Genomic DNA, 12,758 nt, shown 5'->3' with positions numbered 1-12,758 from the left:
TGTTCTTTGGAAGGCAGAAATTGAATAAAACACTTGGTTTCAACAATACCGCTCGGCAAAACTCCGCTGTATTATTCACAGGTAGTGGTTATACTCACAAATACTACTTTTAAAGTCTGTTATTTCTTTCTTGTCGATTCAAACACACAAAATAGGAAACAGCTTGGTGTATAAATAGTATATAATAGATATATTTATCTCATCATTTGAACTCTTAAATACAACGCAAAACACCATCTTTCCGTACGTCCCCAGGTGGTAGTTAGCTGCCAGATAATCCCCCGTAGTGATGAACTATTCTGCCACCGCTTCAATCTCAACGCCTACTCTCTTTGCTTCCTATTGATTGTTTAGTCCCGCTTATCTCAACCTAATTAAAAACTCTCTTTCTTTGTCACTTGATCATCCATCTCCACCGTCTACCTCATGTGGTTTGGCACATTTAAATTCGACATCCTAAGACATAAGGGTTTAATATATTTATTTGATCTGTTTTTTTTTCGTTCCAATGGAACACTACACGCCCCAAGGAAACGTTTTCCGCTGCTTCAGCGCGGTAAGGTAAATTGGTATGACTTACTGAATAATATCACAATTCCGTCCATGCTACAATCTAACACCCAGTCGACAGCGCGTGTGGTTGGCTGCCAATCTTTATCGGTACTTTCTACTTTAAATTGTTCACCCTTCCCCAAAAACTATACGTTTGATCCCGTCCACCAGTTATGAAATTTCTCTCGCTCGAACTAACACGTTCGAAATGGAAGCTTAAAGCGAAAACGGAAACTAGCGGTAATTTAAAATCTGCAAATACAATACATAGCGCGGAATACTGATTCTGTTGGAATATAGGTATATAGCGTCACACTTCCGATCGTCCGGCGTGCTGTCCGCTCGAACGTCAACGGGACGCGGTCAATCGGACTCCCACACGGCCCGCTCCAAACCCTGTCAAGCGTGGATCACGTTGTTCATGGTGATTTCCTCCTTGTGCAGGGGTGTGCCGGTGTTGGCGCTGTTGTTGCCTCCGCTCGCAATCAGTTTATGCTCGTGGTCCTTGTACAGTGATGTCTTCCGTTTCCGTTTGCTTGCGTCAAAGTTGTGACACCCGACGTGACACTGCGAGAAGGGAAAGAAAAAACAAAAACATACGGTGAGAGTTAGCGATCGAGCACCATTTTTCCAGGGTGAAGTGTGGTACACCTACCGTCAGGATGGCCGCGAGAGTGCCCGCTATCGTGCCGGCCAGCACATCCCACCAGTGGTGCCGATGATCCGTGATGCGGGAGAGCGAGCAGAACACGGCCCAGCACATCAGCATCATCTGCACGAGTGGAATGGAAAACACGGAACGCAACCGGGGCACGCGCCGCTCCAGGTACCAGATCATGAAGATCGCCTCGAACACGGACATGGCCGAGTGTCCCGAGGGGAAGGACTTGCTCGCATCACGTACGAAATATTGGCTTTCGTCGTTGTTGGTGCAGGTGTAATCGGTGACAAATCTGTGGCAAAAGAAAAAAAGAATATAATTAAAGTTAGTTATCTGAATAGTACAGGTTTACAGGCGGGCTTCATTTCCCTCATTTGACCTTGGACAGGAAACGTCTTCATAGGAAAAAATGCACCCAAGTTAAACGTGTGTCTCGAAGTAATTTGCAAAACATTTAAATCAATTACAATCTTAGATAACTAGTTCTACACCGATGGTTCCTCATCAGAGGAAGGCACGGGCTTCGGTGTGTGCAGTAGTTCCACAGAAATCTTCTTTAAGCTGGGGCAGCACTGTACAGTGAACATATCAAAGTTGGCCGCAATTTTGTACGCTCTGACAATCATCAGTGCGAGTCCTGCTGATCATAATCACATATTTACGGGTAGCTTCAGCGCAGTGGCGGCCTTCAGGTTAAAGAAGGCTGCTAAGAGCCTCGATAATTTTGTAAAACAAATTTTGCAGAGTTTAAATGTTCGAGAGGTCAATTCCTACACACGAGTTCCTCCGTATTCCACTACAGCGGTGTCTATCTCGGTGGCAGAGTTTGTGGAATGCGCATGATCTCGGTCGGTTCTTGTATTCGATATCACTGCGAGTTTCCCTGCGACCATGGATCAAATGTTTTTCTATGGGTCGCGAGTTCATTCGAGAGTAATGTCCAACCATTATGCATTGCATGCGCCCCTACAGCGCATAGGAATAGATGATAGCAAAGCATAGACCATCTCCTCTAGTCTGGAAGAATCCCTGTGATTTCCATCCGTGACATCCTGGAACAGAGCGATTATAAGTATTCTTGGATTATATTCACTTTCGCCAGGCAGTTCGGAATCACTCTCTGACCTTCTCCTCTTACCACTCCTTACATCCCTAAGTCACCAATTTCTTATCTACTCCTATTATTATATGTTAATCCTAGCTCGTTGTCTCGTGTTATTTGTCTCCCTTTTCTTATCAATTCCCACTATTATATTTTATTTTATCCTTGCTCGTTGTCTCGTGTTTTTAGTTTCGATTAATTCATTCTTCATTTAGGAATAAGCAGCGATTGTGTAGATTATGTCAAATCTAATATATAAAAGTCACCGTTGTCTGTATATATATATATATGTATGTGATCGCATCACGCAAAATCTACCGGGCCGATTTACACCAAACTTGGCAGGAAGGTAGCTAATTTTCCAGGGTTGAATGATCTGAACTTCTTTTGTTGATATCTCCAATCCTCCTTACCCCTCCCCAACACCTACCCTCTAAAATTAATGAAAAACAATTATAACTCATCCATTATTGATTGGATTTTCATAAAAATTGATACACATACCTTTCACAGAGGGACATACCATGGTTTAAAATTTTATCTTTCTAGGGGAAGGGGAAAGAGGAGCTCTCACAATATCCCATACCTCAAAAATGGTAAAAATACAATATGGGTATCAATTTCGTGGTATTTGTGGTCTCTAAATCGAATGGCCTCGCTCTTAATGTTCAATCTCAGCCCAGACTCCCTTTACCCCTTTACCCTGAAAACAAAAAGCTTTAATTCTTATTACATGTATGCAACGCAAAATCTGAGTCTATGTGTACCAAACTTGGCTGGAGTGTAGCTATTTTTTTATCCTGTCAAATGACTTCCTTCCCTTTCCCCCTTCCAAACATCTATCCCCTGAAATGATGAAAAATAATAATAATTCAACAATTTTGGAATGGGTTTTTTTCAAAAATTGATACACATACTACTTAAATATGTAGCCATCATGTAATAAAATTTCATCCATGTACAGGAAAGGATGAAAGAGGCTACCATCTTACCCCTGTAGCTCAACAATGGTTAAAATGCAATATGGGTATCATTTTCGTAGTATTTGGGGTCACTAAATCGAATGGTCACAATTTGAGTGCCAATCTCATCTCAGACTTCTTTTATCTTCTCCTACAAATTTTCTCAATCACACAAAATCGATCTAATCAATTTACACCAAACATAATTATAAGAAAGCCAACTTTCAGTGTGAAACGTCCAACAATCTTAATAATGTAAAACTCAAGATACTGAATGAAAACAGTCTTTCGTTTGAAATTGTCTTTCTACCCGGATGAAATCGGGTTAATCAGCTAGTAGAACTATAACAATTCTGGTGCCTATTTAGATCATTCAGTAAAAAGAATTAAGGTATTTAATAGTTACATTTTAATCATGAATAGTACACATCTCTTCTCTATCTCTTCTTCTTCTCTATATCTATAAAAATGAATGTTTGTATGTTCGTGATGCTAAAACTCAAAATCGGCTGGACCAATCTTGATGACGTCTTCGTATGATTTGTTCCTTTTTACCCAAGGAAGGTTTAGGAAAAAAAAGACTCTGGAAATTCCCAAGGAAAAGCCGGAAAATGGAAAAATTCGGTAAAAACAGCTTTTTCCATAAAAAAAAATAAAATTTACCTTCTCTAACGAAAACGGTTGGACCTATCCCAACGAAGTCTTCTGATGATTTGTTTCTTTTGGCCCAATAAAAACAATTCAAGTTAGAAAAATCCTTAGGAAAAGCCAGAAACCCAGAAAACTCAAAAAATGTTTTATTCCTTAAAAAAATGGAAACTTATAAAAATGAGTGTTTGTTTGTTTTTAACGCTAAAACTCAAAATCGGCTGCGCCAATCTTGACGATGTAATCAGTATATTTGTTCGTTTTTATTCATGGAAGGTTTAAAGCAAAGACAACTTTGACATTCCCTAAGAAAAAGCCGGAAAATATAAAGATTTGTCAAAATTGTATTTTCCATACAATCAAAACAAATATACACTGCGTCCCAAAATGATAGCCTCACCTAGTTTATCCATATATTTTTCATATCTTCCATATATTCAACGGCATCCAGTAATGGATAAATGCTATATGAATTGCAATTAAATCGTCAAACAAAACAGTGTTGTTTCAGAAGGATATCTGCAAATTTTCTTGCTGAAAAGATATTCATTTTGCGGTTGTAAGACGTGCTATTAAGGTTTTAACTCTGTTTTAGCTGATCAGGTTAACAAGTTAGACAAATCCACTAGCAATAAATATCGATTTCCATATTCGCCCAAAGCTATGGAAACAAATTTCGAAAGATCAAGGCTGATTGGCGTGGTATTATAAACGCCTTTACGTTTGACGTTGACGATGATGACTCATAATCTAGTCCGTAATGTCTTTCAGGTGAGCATTTCGGACTCCCCACGAGGCCTCTTAGCTTCGGTACATTAATGTGAAGAAACGACACCTCGTTGGGGATTAACTAAAGGGGAATGCTTTAATTGGCGATACTAGAATAACATAATAAATAATAAAAAACCTTTCACATTTTCGCACACAAAACAAACGGAACAGAAAGAGTAAATCATGCGACAAACAGTGAGAATTGGTTATCTAGTTAATTAAAAAAAGAGAGAATCGAAGGTTTATAAAAAAAAACAATCTCAAGAGGCCACCTAGCCATCCACCACGTGGGTTAAAAACCACAAGCAAAAACCTTGTGGAAGATGAGCTTAAACCGAAATCAATTAACAAATGCAAACCGCCGCGGTTTCGCTCCCCTTTCGCCGACAGTCGTAAACTAGAATCGAAAGCGTCAGCGGACAACTTTTGACAAAGCTTCCGAACCCTTTTTAAGGCCCAGTTTTTCGTCTAAGCCGCTTAGGAAGATATATGACAAGAAACATTTAATTTACATGTCCAACGAGCACCTTATAGACATTTTAATCGTACGTCCGTCTTGGTAAGGATCGTTAGGTATTTGTTTAGACGCTGTTTGGAAGCTAAAGTTATGCAATTATGTGTTGTCTTTTTTGTCATCTTCCAAAGTTTGGGTGCGACATGGAGGTAAACGCCTAATGAGATTAATTTTCATGCCTTGGGCCAACCTTCGGTGTGAGGGCTTTTGTACGTCCTTCTGGTGGAACAATGCTATCCGAACAGTGGCGCAAGGTCGCGGGGGGATGAATTTTACGGCCGATTACAAATTAGGCATGCAAATCACTTCCTTTCCTGAGTGGCAAGCATGGTATGATTTTGTTATCGTAGTACAACAGCCCATCGAAACGCCCAATAATTGTGATAAACAACGGGATTTAGCTTCTTTGTCTGGCAGGATGAAGCCGATTGGGACACTGATGCACGCCACAAGCCATCCGGCAGAGGCCCCTTATACCCCTCCCCTTCGGGCCATATGTATGTTGAATAATTGCTCAACAAAGACAGATTGGCAAATACGGCGAGGGTTTGCAAAGTGACCACCGCCCGCACGTATAAATTTCTCGGATGCTGTAGTTAGTGCAAATATTATCGACCGCAGACAGGCGGAGTTTACCGAACACAACAGAGAGCAAACAGTGCATTCAAGTAGTACGTCTGAAGGCCTTTCTTCGTGTTGTTTTCCTTCCGATATGTAGACACAACAGCGTCAAACAATGAGCCACCACTGTTGCGAAATGGTCGGGAAAACAGAGCCCGGCGAGAAGTTATGGTTCGTTTGACAATGACAGTACCGTCTACCGATGATGAGTGAAAATGCTATTAATGTCGGAAGATGCACTCTAATGCATTTGGCCCTCTATTTGTGAAGAAGGTTGCTTTGGTTTCTAATTGCATTTAGGACGAACTGAAACATCTGAAACATCTGGCCACAGTTGCATAGTAGTATCAGTGAGGAATTAAATTAAGAATAAAGTACCAATTTTTGTTTGATGAACCCTTTGCGGAATTCTCAATAAATTACTTGAGTTTTGATTCTATTTTCTCACTCACGTTGCAGTTTGCCATAAAAAGTCAATGAAGGAATTTTTGCTCTACGATAGAGGTGTCAAACATGCGGCCTCCGCGAGCCCTTTGAAAGTATTCCTGGAAAGTTTTAAATCTTTAGTATTGGCTTTCGTTTGAATAGAATTGAATAAGAAAGTCATACTCATCATTGATTCACATCACGCTGACAGATGGCGGTGGACATGAGCAAGGGTTTTACACAGATTTCTCCAGACAAGCAGATTATCTGCGACAGTATTCTTCAATGAAATTACAGTATAGCAGTATTATAAACGAAGCAATGACGTGAACGGAGACAATCAGCAACGTTTCAAACACTTGGATTGCAGAGACCAAGAAAATATGCCAAGACAATTACCTGAAACGAATTGCAGGAACCCGAACAGAACAGATATATTTAATTAATTAATGTGTTCTAGCGCGCAAAAGACAGTGTTTCTTTTATCCCACTGTTGTAACGGAGCATAAAGACCACGTTTTTAAACACGTGACGCACAAGTGATACCAAATCAAAGTTCGCGTTTTCAATATTCGATCTGAGTTCGATACAACTATATTAGTATTACGATCATATTTATCGTTAGTTATCCGTAATCTTAGTTTTAATTCATTTATAATTTTTTTTAAATTTTTATAATTATTCAATTTCTAATTGCTCAGGAAAAAAGCTGATGCTCGAAAGTTGATAAAAACTTTGCGGCTAATTTAAATAAATTGGAATAATAAGGACTAAGTTTTTTTTTGCGTACGTAAGCTTATTGCTACCAATTCAAGATTGGTTTTAGAAAGCATTTTCATTCATTGGAAACAGCGATCAACAAGAACTCCGTCGCAAGCGCATTGAAGACATGCAATCGTTTTCCAAATTCTAACAAAATCATATCAAGTTTATTTAAATATATTTTGCAATTTAACAGTATTGTGCTTTTTGGTAGACAGTTGAGATAAGTCAAAGAACATAATCACTGCAACTGATTGCTTAACAACTTTAATTTAATTTAGAATGCTCTTGTAGTTGGTCAGCTTTGGTTCCCATAAACACTATTTATTTGCTTGCCTCTAAAAATATGTGTAAAATCCTTGCTCTTGTCCACTGCCGTATCCAGTGCCGTATGACGGCATTATAATAAAAATGTTGGATATAATTCATAGCAAATTCATGAATAAATACACCAAGTTAATAAACTTAAAATGTAAAAGTGTAAATCATAATAAATTAAAAGCACACTGATAAGAACCTATTTTCATGAAGCCGAAAAGAAATTATGTTTTGGCCCGCAAACCTACTTTGGGAGGAGATGCGGCCCACGTGGCCAACTGAGTTTGACATCACTGGTTTATACGATTGACAACAATCGTTCGACAGGGATCGACAAACTGGATTAAGAACTATGTTTGATAACCTAATATTTGGTAATTAACAACACTTCTACCCTACCAGGCTTAGGCTGCCGTACAAACGTTGAAGTGGTTTGCATAACCTATTAAATAGTACATCGTCCCATGTGTCACTATCGAGGGTAGGTCAATTTTCTTTGGTACAGTTTCATCCGGCTGTTTCCAGATGCCGGCCGTCTTTCTAGGTGACACCATTCCAAGATCGGTGAAATCCACCGACCTGGCATGGATCCAAGGATTACATTGAATAAGAGATGACGCTCTCAAAGCACACAAACCTTCCGGCGGAACAACAAGCCAACTCGAACACGCCAGTCGGCAAACATGGACCGGCTCGTTCTTCGCCAAACAAAACAATCCGGCACAAATGTGGCCGGCGACGGGTTGACTTTGAATGTTGTCCACAAATGTTTAACATGCGCAGGTTTGTTGCCTGTTTGTCGGTAACTCAGAACATGAGCCACCGTGAATTTAACCGCTTCGTACTTACTCGTCCCCGGTGCACTTCACGTCCGGTATGCATGTGTTGATGAAGTGTGGCCGCAGTTCGCCGAGAAAAATCTACGGAAGACCAAACGGCGAGATGTTAAGCAGATGATGAATGCAAGCCCCTGGTGTGGGAAGACATACCTTAATGGTACCGATGATGACTAGAAGGGTGATAAGGCCTCGGCCGTAGCTTTTCGACCAGTACCACGTCTCGCGCCAGGACCCACGGCACCGGGTCTCGGATTCGGTTTTGCTGCAGTTGATCGACGGCGTGTAGAGGAGTGCCTCCGTCATCCATATCTACGGGCAGAATCGGGTGAAAGAAGGAAAAGAGAAAGAAAGAGAGCAATCGTATGAGAAATACATCACTGATAACACCGACGCACCGCGGTAAACTGGCTCTTCTAATACTCCAAGCGCGTATGAACGACTCCTATGATGACTGATTAATAGCCACTTTAGAAGCGATACCGAGGAGTGTCAGACTTAGTTTTCTACGCCCTTGGTATCACCGTGCCTTGGAGGGAGGAAAGTGCAGCCAACGCCATAATAAATGGGGATTTTTGTAGAATAGATAGAAGGAGTTTGCAAGATGACGGTTTCTGAGCTTGGTGTTACAATCAAGCTCGGCAAAAGCTCTAATTTATCTAAAGTTCATGCGAATTTCCTACACAACGCCCGTTCGAGGGCACGACCATGCGGAGTACATTGGCATGCTCTTATCAACACGTCGCCCTATTCGAGTGGTAACTACTTTGCGGGGCACATAAAAAGTTCCACTTTATCAGATGTTATCACAAGACAGGGCGAGACATTCCACAGCGTCGCCAGACGATAGATTAAGTATAGCGTGCTTGCGGAGACAACAAGGAAAACTGGACATTCTCAACAGTTGACTATTTCAAGTCTCTTTTTCTACTGCGCATGGTATTAGAAATGTGGTCAGTTATGAATGAAAAATGTTCGATTTATTTTCAATCAACAATGTTTATTTCGTTATCAGATTCTCAGAAAACAAGGAGAAGTTTAATTTCTCTATAACATTCACGAGACGACCAGCAGGTAGTATTTTCGGTGGCGTTAGTGGCTTGATTAAACCTACGAAAAAAAAACCCAAAACCTAATCCGTTTTCCTATTCCACGCTAGTTATAACAGCAAATTTTTCAAATTTTGATTGTTATTTAATCTAAGCGAATAAACTTTATTTCTATGGTTCAGTTGAAGGTAGCAGCAAAACTTGGTTTAAGTTTTTGTTTTGTGCAATCTAATCGTTTTTTATTAAACCTCTAACGTTTTGATAATTTCTTGTGTGATTAGATTATCTTATTCAGCTTCGACAAATAAGTGACATACGATATTTGGTTGGTTAAATCTTGTGTGTAATCTAAAACCAATTTCCAAAAACATGGTCACAATCAGCACTAAATTTAATATGATAAATATGAATGTTTCTCGTTCGACCCACGTGAAACAGGAAAGTCGTTTCGTCTTTTCCCAATTCATTCTCTCCGATTAATCTATTCATTGATCTCCGGGTCGAGCCTGATCGGTATTTCTTCACGATCTCCACCTCCAGCCAAATGTGAGCCATCGGCTAGCTAGGCGTTCGATATGGAGGTGAGAAAATGTTATCTAATACGGGACCATAAACATTAAGTTTGATTTACTTCCACCACCCCAGAACGGTGCGTTCGATCACATCAATCGCCAGCGTCGAACCGCGACGATTCCCTGCCTTCTCCGAAAAGGGCACCGATTTTACTGCCATCCGAAGTCGTTCGACAAAGGCGATAATCGACCGGGCCCCCATGCCGAAAACGGTGCTCGCATTGCGTTTGAGCGGTAATTAATTAATCCATCAGCAATCCGGGGCTCCGGCTTATCATAAGCGTTCGCTCGGGCTCGCGAAGGCGTCGGGCATTAGGCATGCCGGAGGCGTCAGAAGGGTCCCCAGGAATTGACCGGTTTGAATTTTAATGATCTTATTACCGACCGATCGACCCAACCCGCGGAACCACCGGATAACTATGTTAATCTTCACCTCCGGGCGACGAAAATCCTCGCACGCCGCCAGAGTTCGGATAAAATAGTGCTGGTAAAGTTTTATTACCCAACCTATCTTGACGGCTCGATCTCGAAGCCTAATTTTTCGATGGACCATATATCGGCTGCTTTGGGCGACGATTTGTGCGTGTGAGTCGGCGACCAATCGAGCGTAATCGAAAAGCAGATCGCGTTCGGTCGGCAGCAGAGGGAGACCGCAAAGCAGATTGTCAAAAAAGAAACATCCCGTAGGGTAGAATACAAATCAAGGTTGATTTATTGGCTAGCGGGTATCTTAAATTTCCCTATTAAAAACTTGTTTTGACGATAGCGTAGCTCACCTAGAGCTGCCCACCTATTTTTTTTATTTTCGGCACAAAGCTCGCGCGTTTATGCTAATATGCTGCGCCGTACATAAATAAATATCTACATGACGACCGTCATGTTGTGCCAGGTGAGCTTGCCACAGGACTTCTGTGCGCCGGCCTGGTGTGGGGCAAGATGTTTTAACAGCAGCAGCGTCCGCCCGCTTCCACCAACCCCCGGCTGAACATGTGTCCGGTTCTGTTTTGCTGCCGTTTATTTACACGAAAAGGAAAGAAAACCCGCCCTGTATGGATCCGGGGGAGCCAACCGGTGAGGGACGATCATTGGGGATCATTGAGAAGCTGTTTGTATTTGCATCTCTTCTGCCCGAGACGCCGACCACACTCTCCGTGGGGTGCCTTCTGTAGGTTGGGTTGTTGCTTGTTGTTCGATATTGGTACACTTTTCTCCGCTGGGTACAAAACGCCTTTAAACTCCCACCGCCTTTAGAGGAAGAGCCCACCAGTTGCCGCCGACGGTGGAACGAATCGGTTGAGCTTGTATGTAAATAGGGACGGGTTCGGAGCGAAGCGCCTCCGTTTAGTTTCGACCTAACTCTACAGGTTTTTAATTGGTGTAGTACAAATCGGTGGACTTGCTTTGCATTTGAGTTGACGAGATTGGTTCAACGGGTGACATTTCAATATCACAATGTTTAAAATACATCTTTCTTGCGAATAACATCGCTAGACTAGCCCGAACCATGGACCAGTTCAATAGAAAACGAAGGATGAAAAAAATGATGACAGAATTCAAATAACGATATGCGATCACAATAAAAGTGCAAATAAATACAAAACGGATGTTGAAAATCACACCGCATTGTGAAACGTGTTATTTAGGTGAGGAATGTAGAACGTACAGACCTTAGATTAAATAGCTGTAGGGTTGAGAAGTTGCAAAGGATTCAACCAATTTTTAAGAAAATTTCTCCTTTCTAAGGAGAAAATTTCTCCTTCTTTTTTTTCTCTTCTAGAGTTCCTTTTAGTTCCTTCCAACTAGTAGTAGGTTAATTAAAAAAAGGGTTTCTGAAAAAATAACCTGTTATTTCAATATCCAATTACGTTTCCTAATAATAAATAACGTTTAAGAAAAAGTATAAAATTCCATTACCCCGTTTTTGTTATTTTTTAAATGAGCTAGATGTATTGAACATTAGAAGGTTAGAAAATCGGCCCATGAGCGCCGGGGCTCACCACCTCGACGGCGTGGGTTCGAATCCCAACCGAGATCGGTCCCTCCCCTGTACGAGAGGACTGACTATCCACGTACACTTAGCGTAAAAAGTCTCGTAAGCCCTTAACGGGTCAGGTATGACCAACAATGTCATTGCGCCAAGAAGAAGAAGAAGAATTGAACATAAATATAATTGTCTTACTATGAGATAATATTCTTTGTGAACTCAATTAGATATTTAGTTTCACATCCGCATACTCGACAAATTGGAACTATTACATTACAATTGAAAGTAGGGTTGTGTAATTCTGATAAAGATTCATGTATCTGAATGATTCTTTGCCTTTTAGAAATTCATGATTTTTTAAATGAGAGATTCAACTCAAGGCTTGATCAACTGATGAAAAGTGATGAACAAAAAATAAATAGAAGGACCCTTTTTGTATTTGGCGCATGATCCACGCCAATGAAAGAATCTTTCATTCGTTACAGATCCATGAAAGATTCATTAAGGTTTCGAAAGATTCATTAACGTTTTAAGATTCGAAACCCAAAAGAATCATGAATGTATATGAATTAGAGTTGTGTAAATCTGATTCAGATTCATGAATCTTAATGAATCTCTGCCTTGTAAGGGATTCATGAATTTTTCGTCGAGAGATTCATGAATCCTGAAGACACACCAATTGATTAAAAGTCACCAGCCAAAAATGAGTTGAGAGACCCCCTTTTTTTTGGTCGCATTATCCACGCCTATGAAAGAATCGAGGAGATTCGTTACAGATCCATGAAAGATTCATGAAGATTCATTAAGGTTTCGAAAGATTCATTAAGCTTTGAAGATTCGAATCCGCAAAGATTCATGAATCCATATGAATGAATCTTAGGTGAAAGATTCATATTAATGAATCTCGCGAAAAGATTCATTAAGCACAACACTAATATGAATGAATCTTACGTGAAAGATTCAAATGAATTAATCTCGCC

General features: G+C 40.6%; 1 protein-coding gene across 1 annotated transcript in view; it reads right to left on the bottom strand.

Moving 5' to 3' along the window:
- Positions 1 to 423: 423 nt before the first annotated feature.
- The window catches only part of LOC131290902 (phospholipid phosphatase 1-like), a 36,177-nt gene continuing 23,842 nt past the window's right edge, over positions 424 to 12,758 (bottom strand). The window contains exons 3-6 of the mRNA XM_058320092.1: positions 8,327 to 8,485; positions 8,187 to 8,257; positions 1,208 to 1,505; positions 424 to 1,119 (exon numbers count right to left, since the gene is read on the bottom strand). Coding sequence (XP_058176075.1) covers positions 952 to 1,119; positions 1,208 to 1,505; positions 8,187 to 8,257; positions 8,327 to 8,485 — 696 coding nt within the window. The 3' untranslated portion in view covers positions 424 to 951. The remainder of the gene's footprint in view (positions 1,120 to 1,207; positions 1,506 to 8,186; positions 8,258 to 8,326; positions 8,486 to 12,758) is intronic.

The sequence above is a fragment of the Anopheles ziemanni genome, chromosome 2 (assembly GCF_943734765.1).
Source record: "Anopheles ziemanni chromosome 2, idAnoZiCoDA_A2_x.2, whole genome shotgun sequence".
Taxonomy (NCBI): domain Eukaryota; kingdom Metazoa; phylum Arthropoda; class Insecta; order Diptera; family Culicidae; genus Anopheles; species Anopheles ziemanni.
The sequence above is the reverse complement of the archived record's forward strand: the minus strand, read 5'-3'. Positions and strand labels throughout refer to the sequence as shown.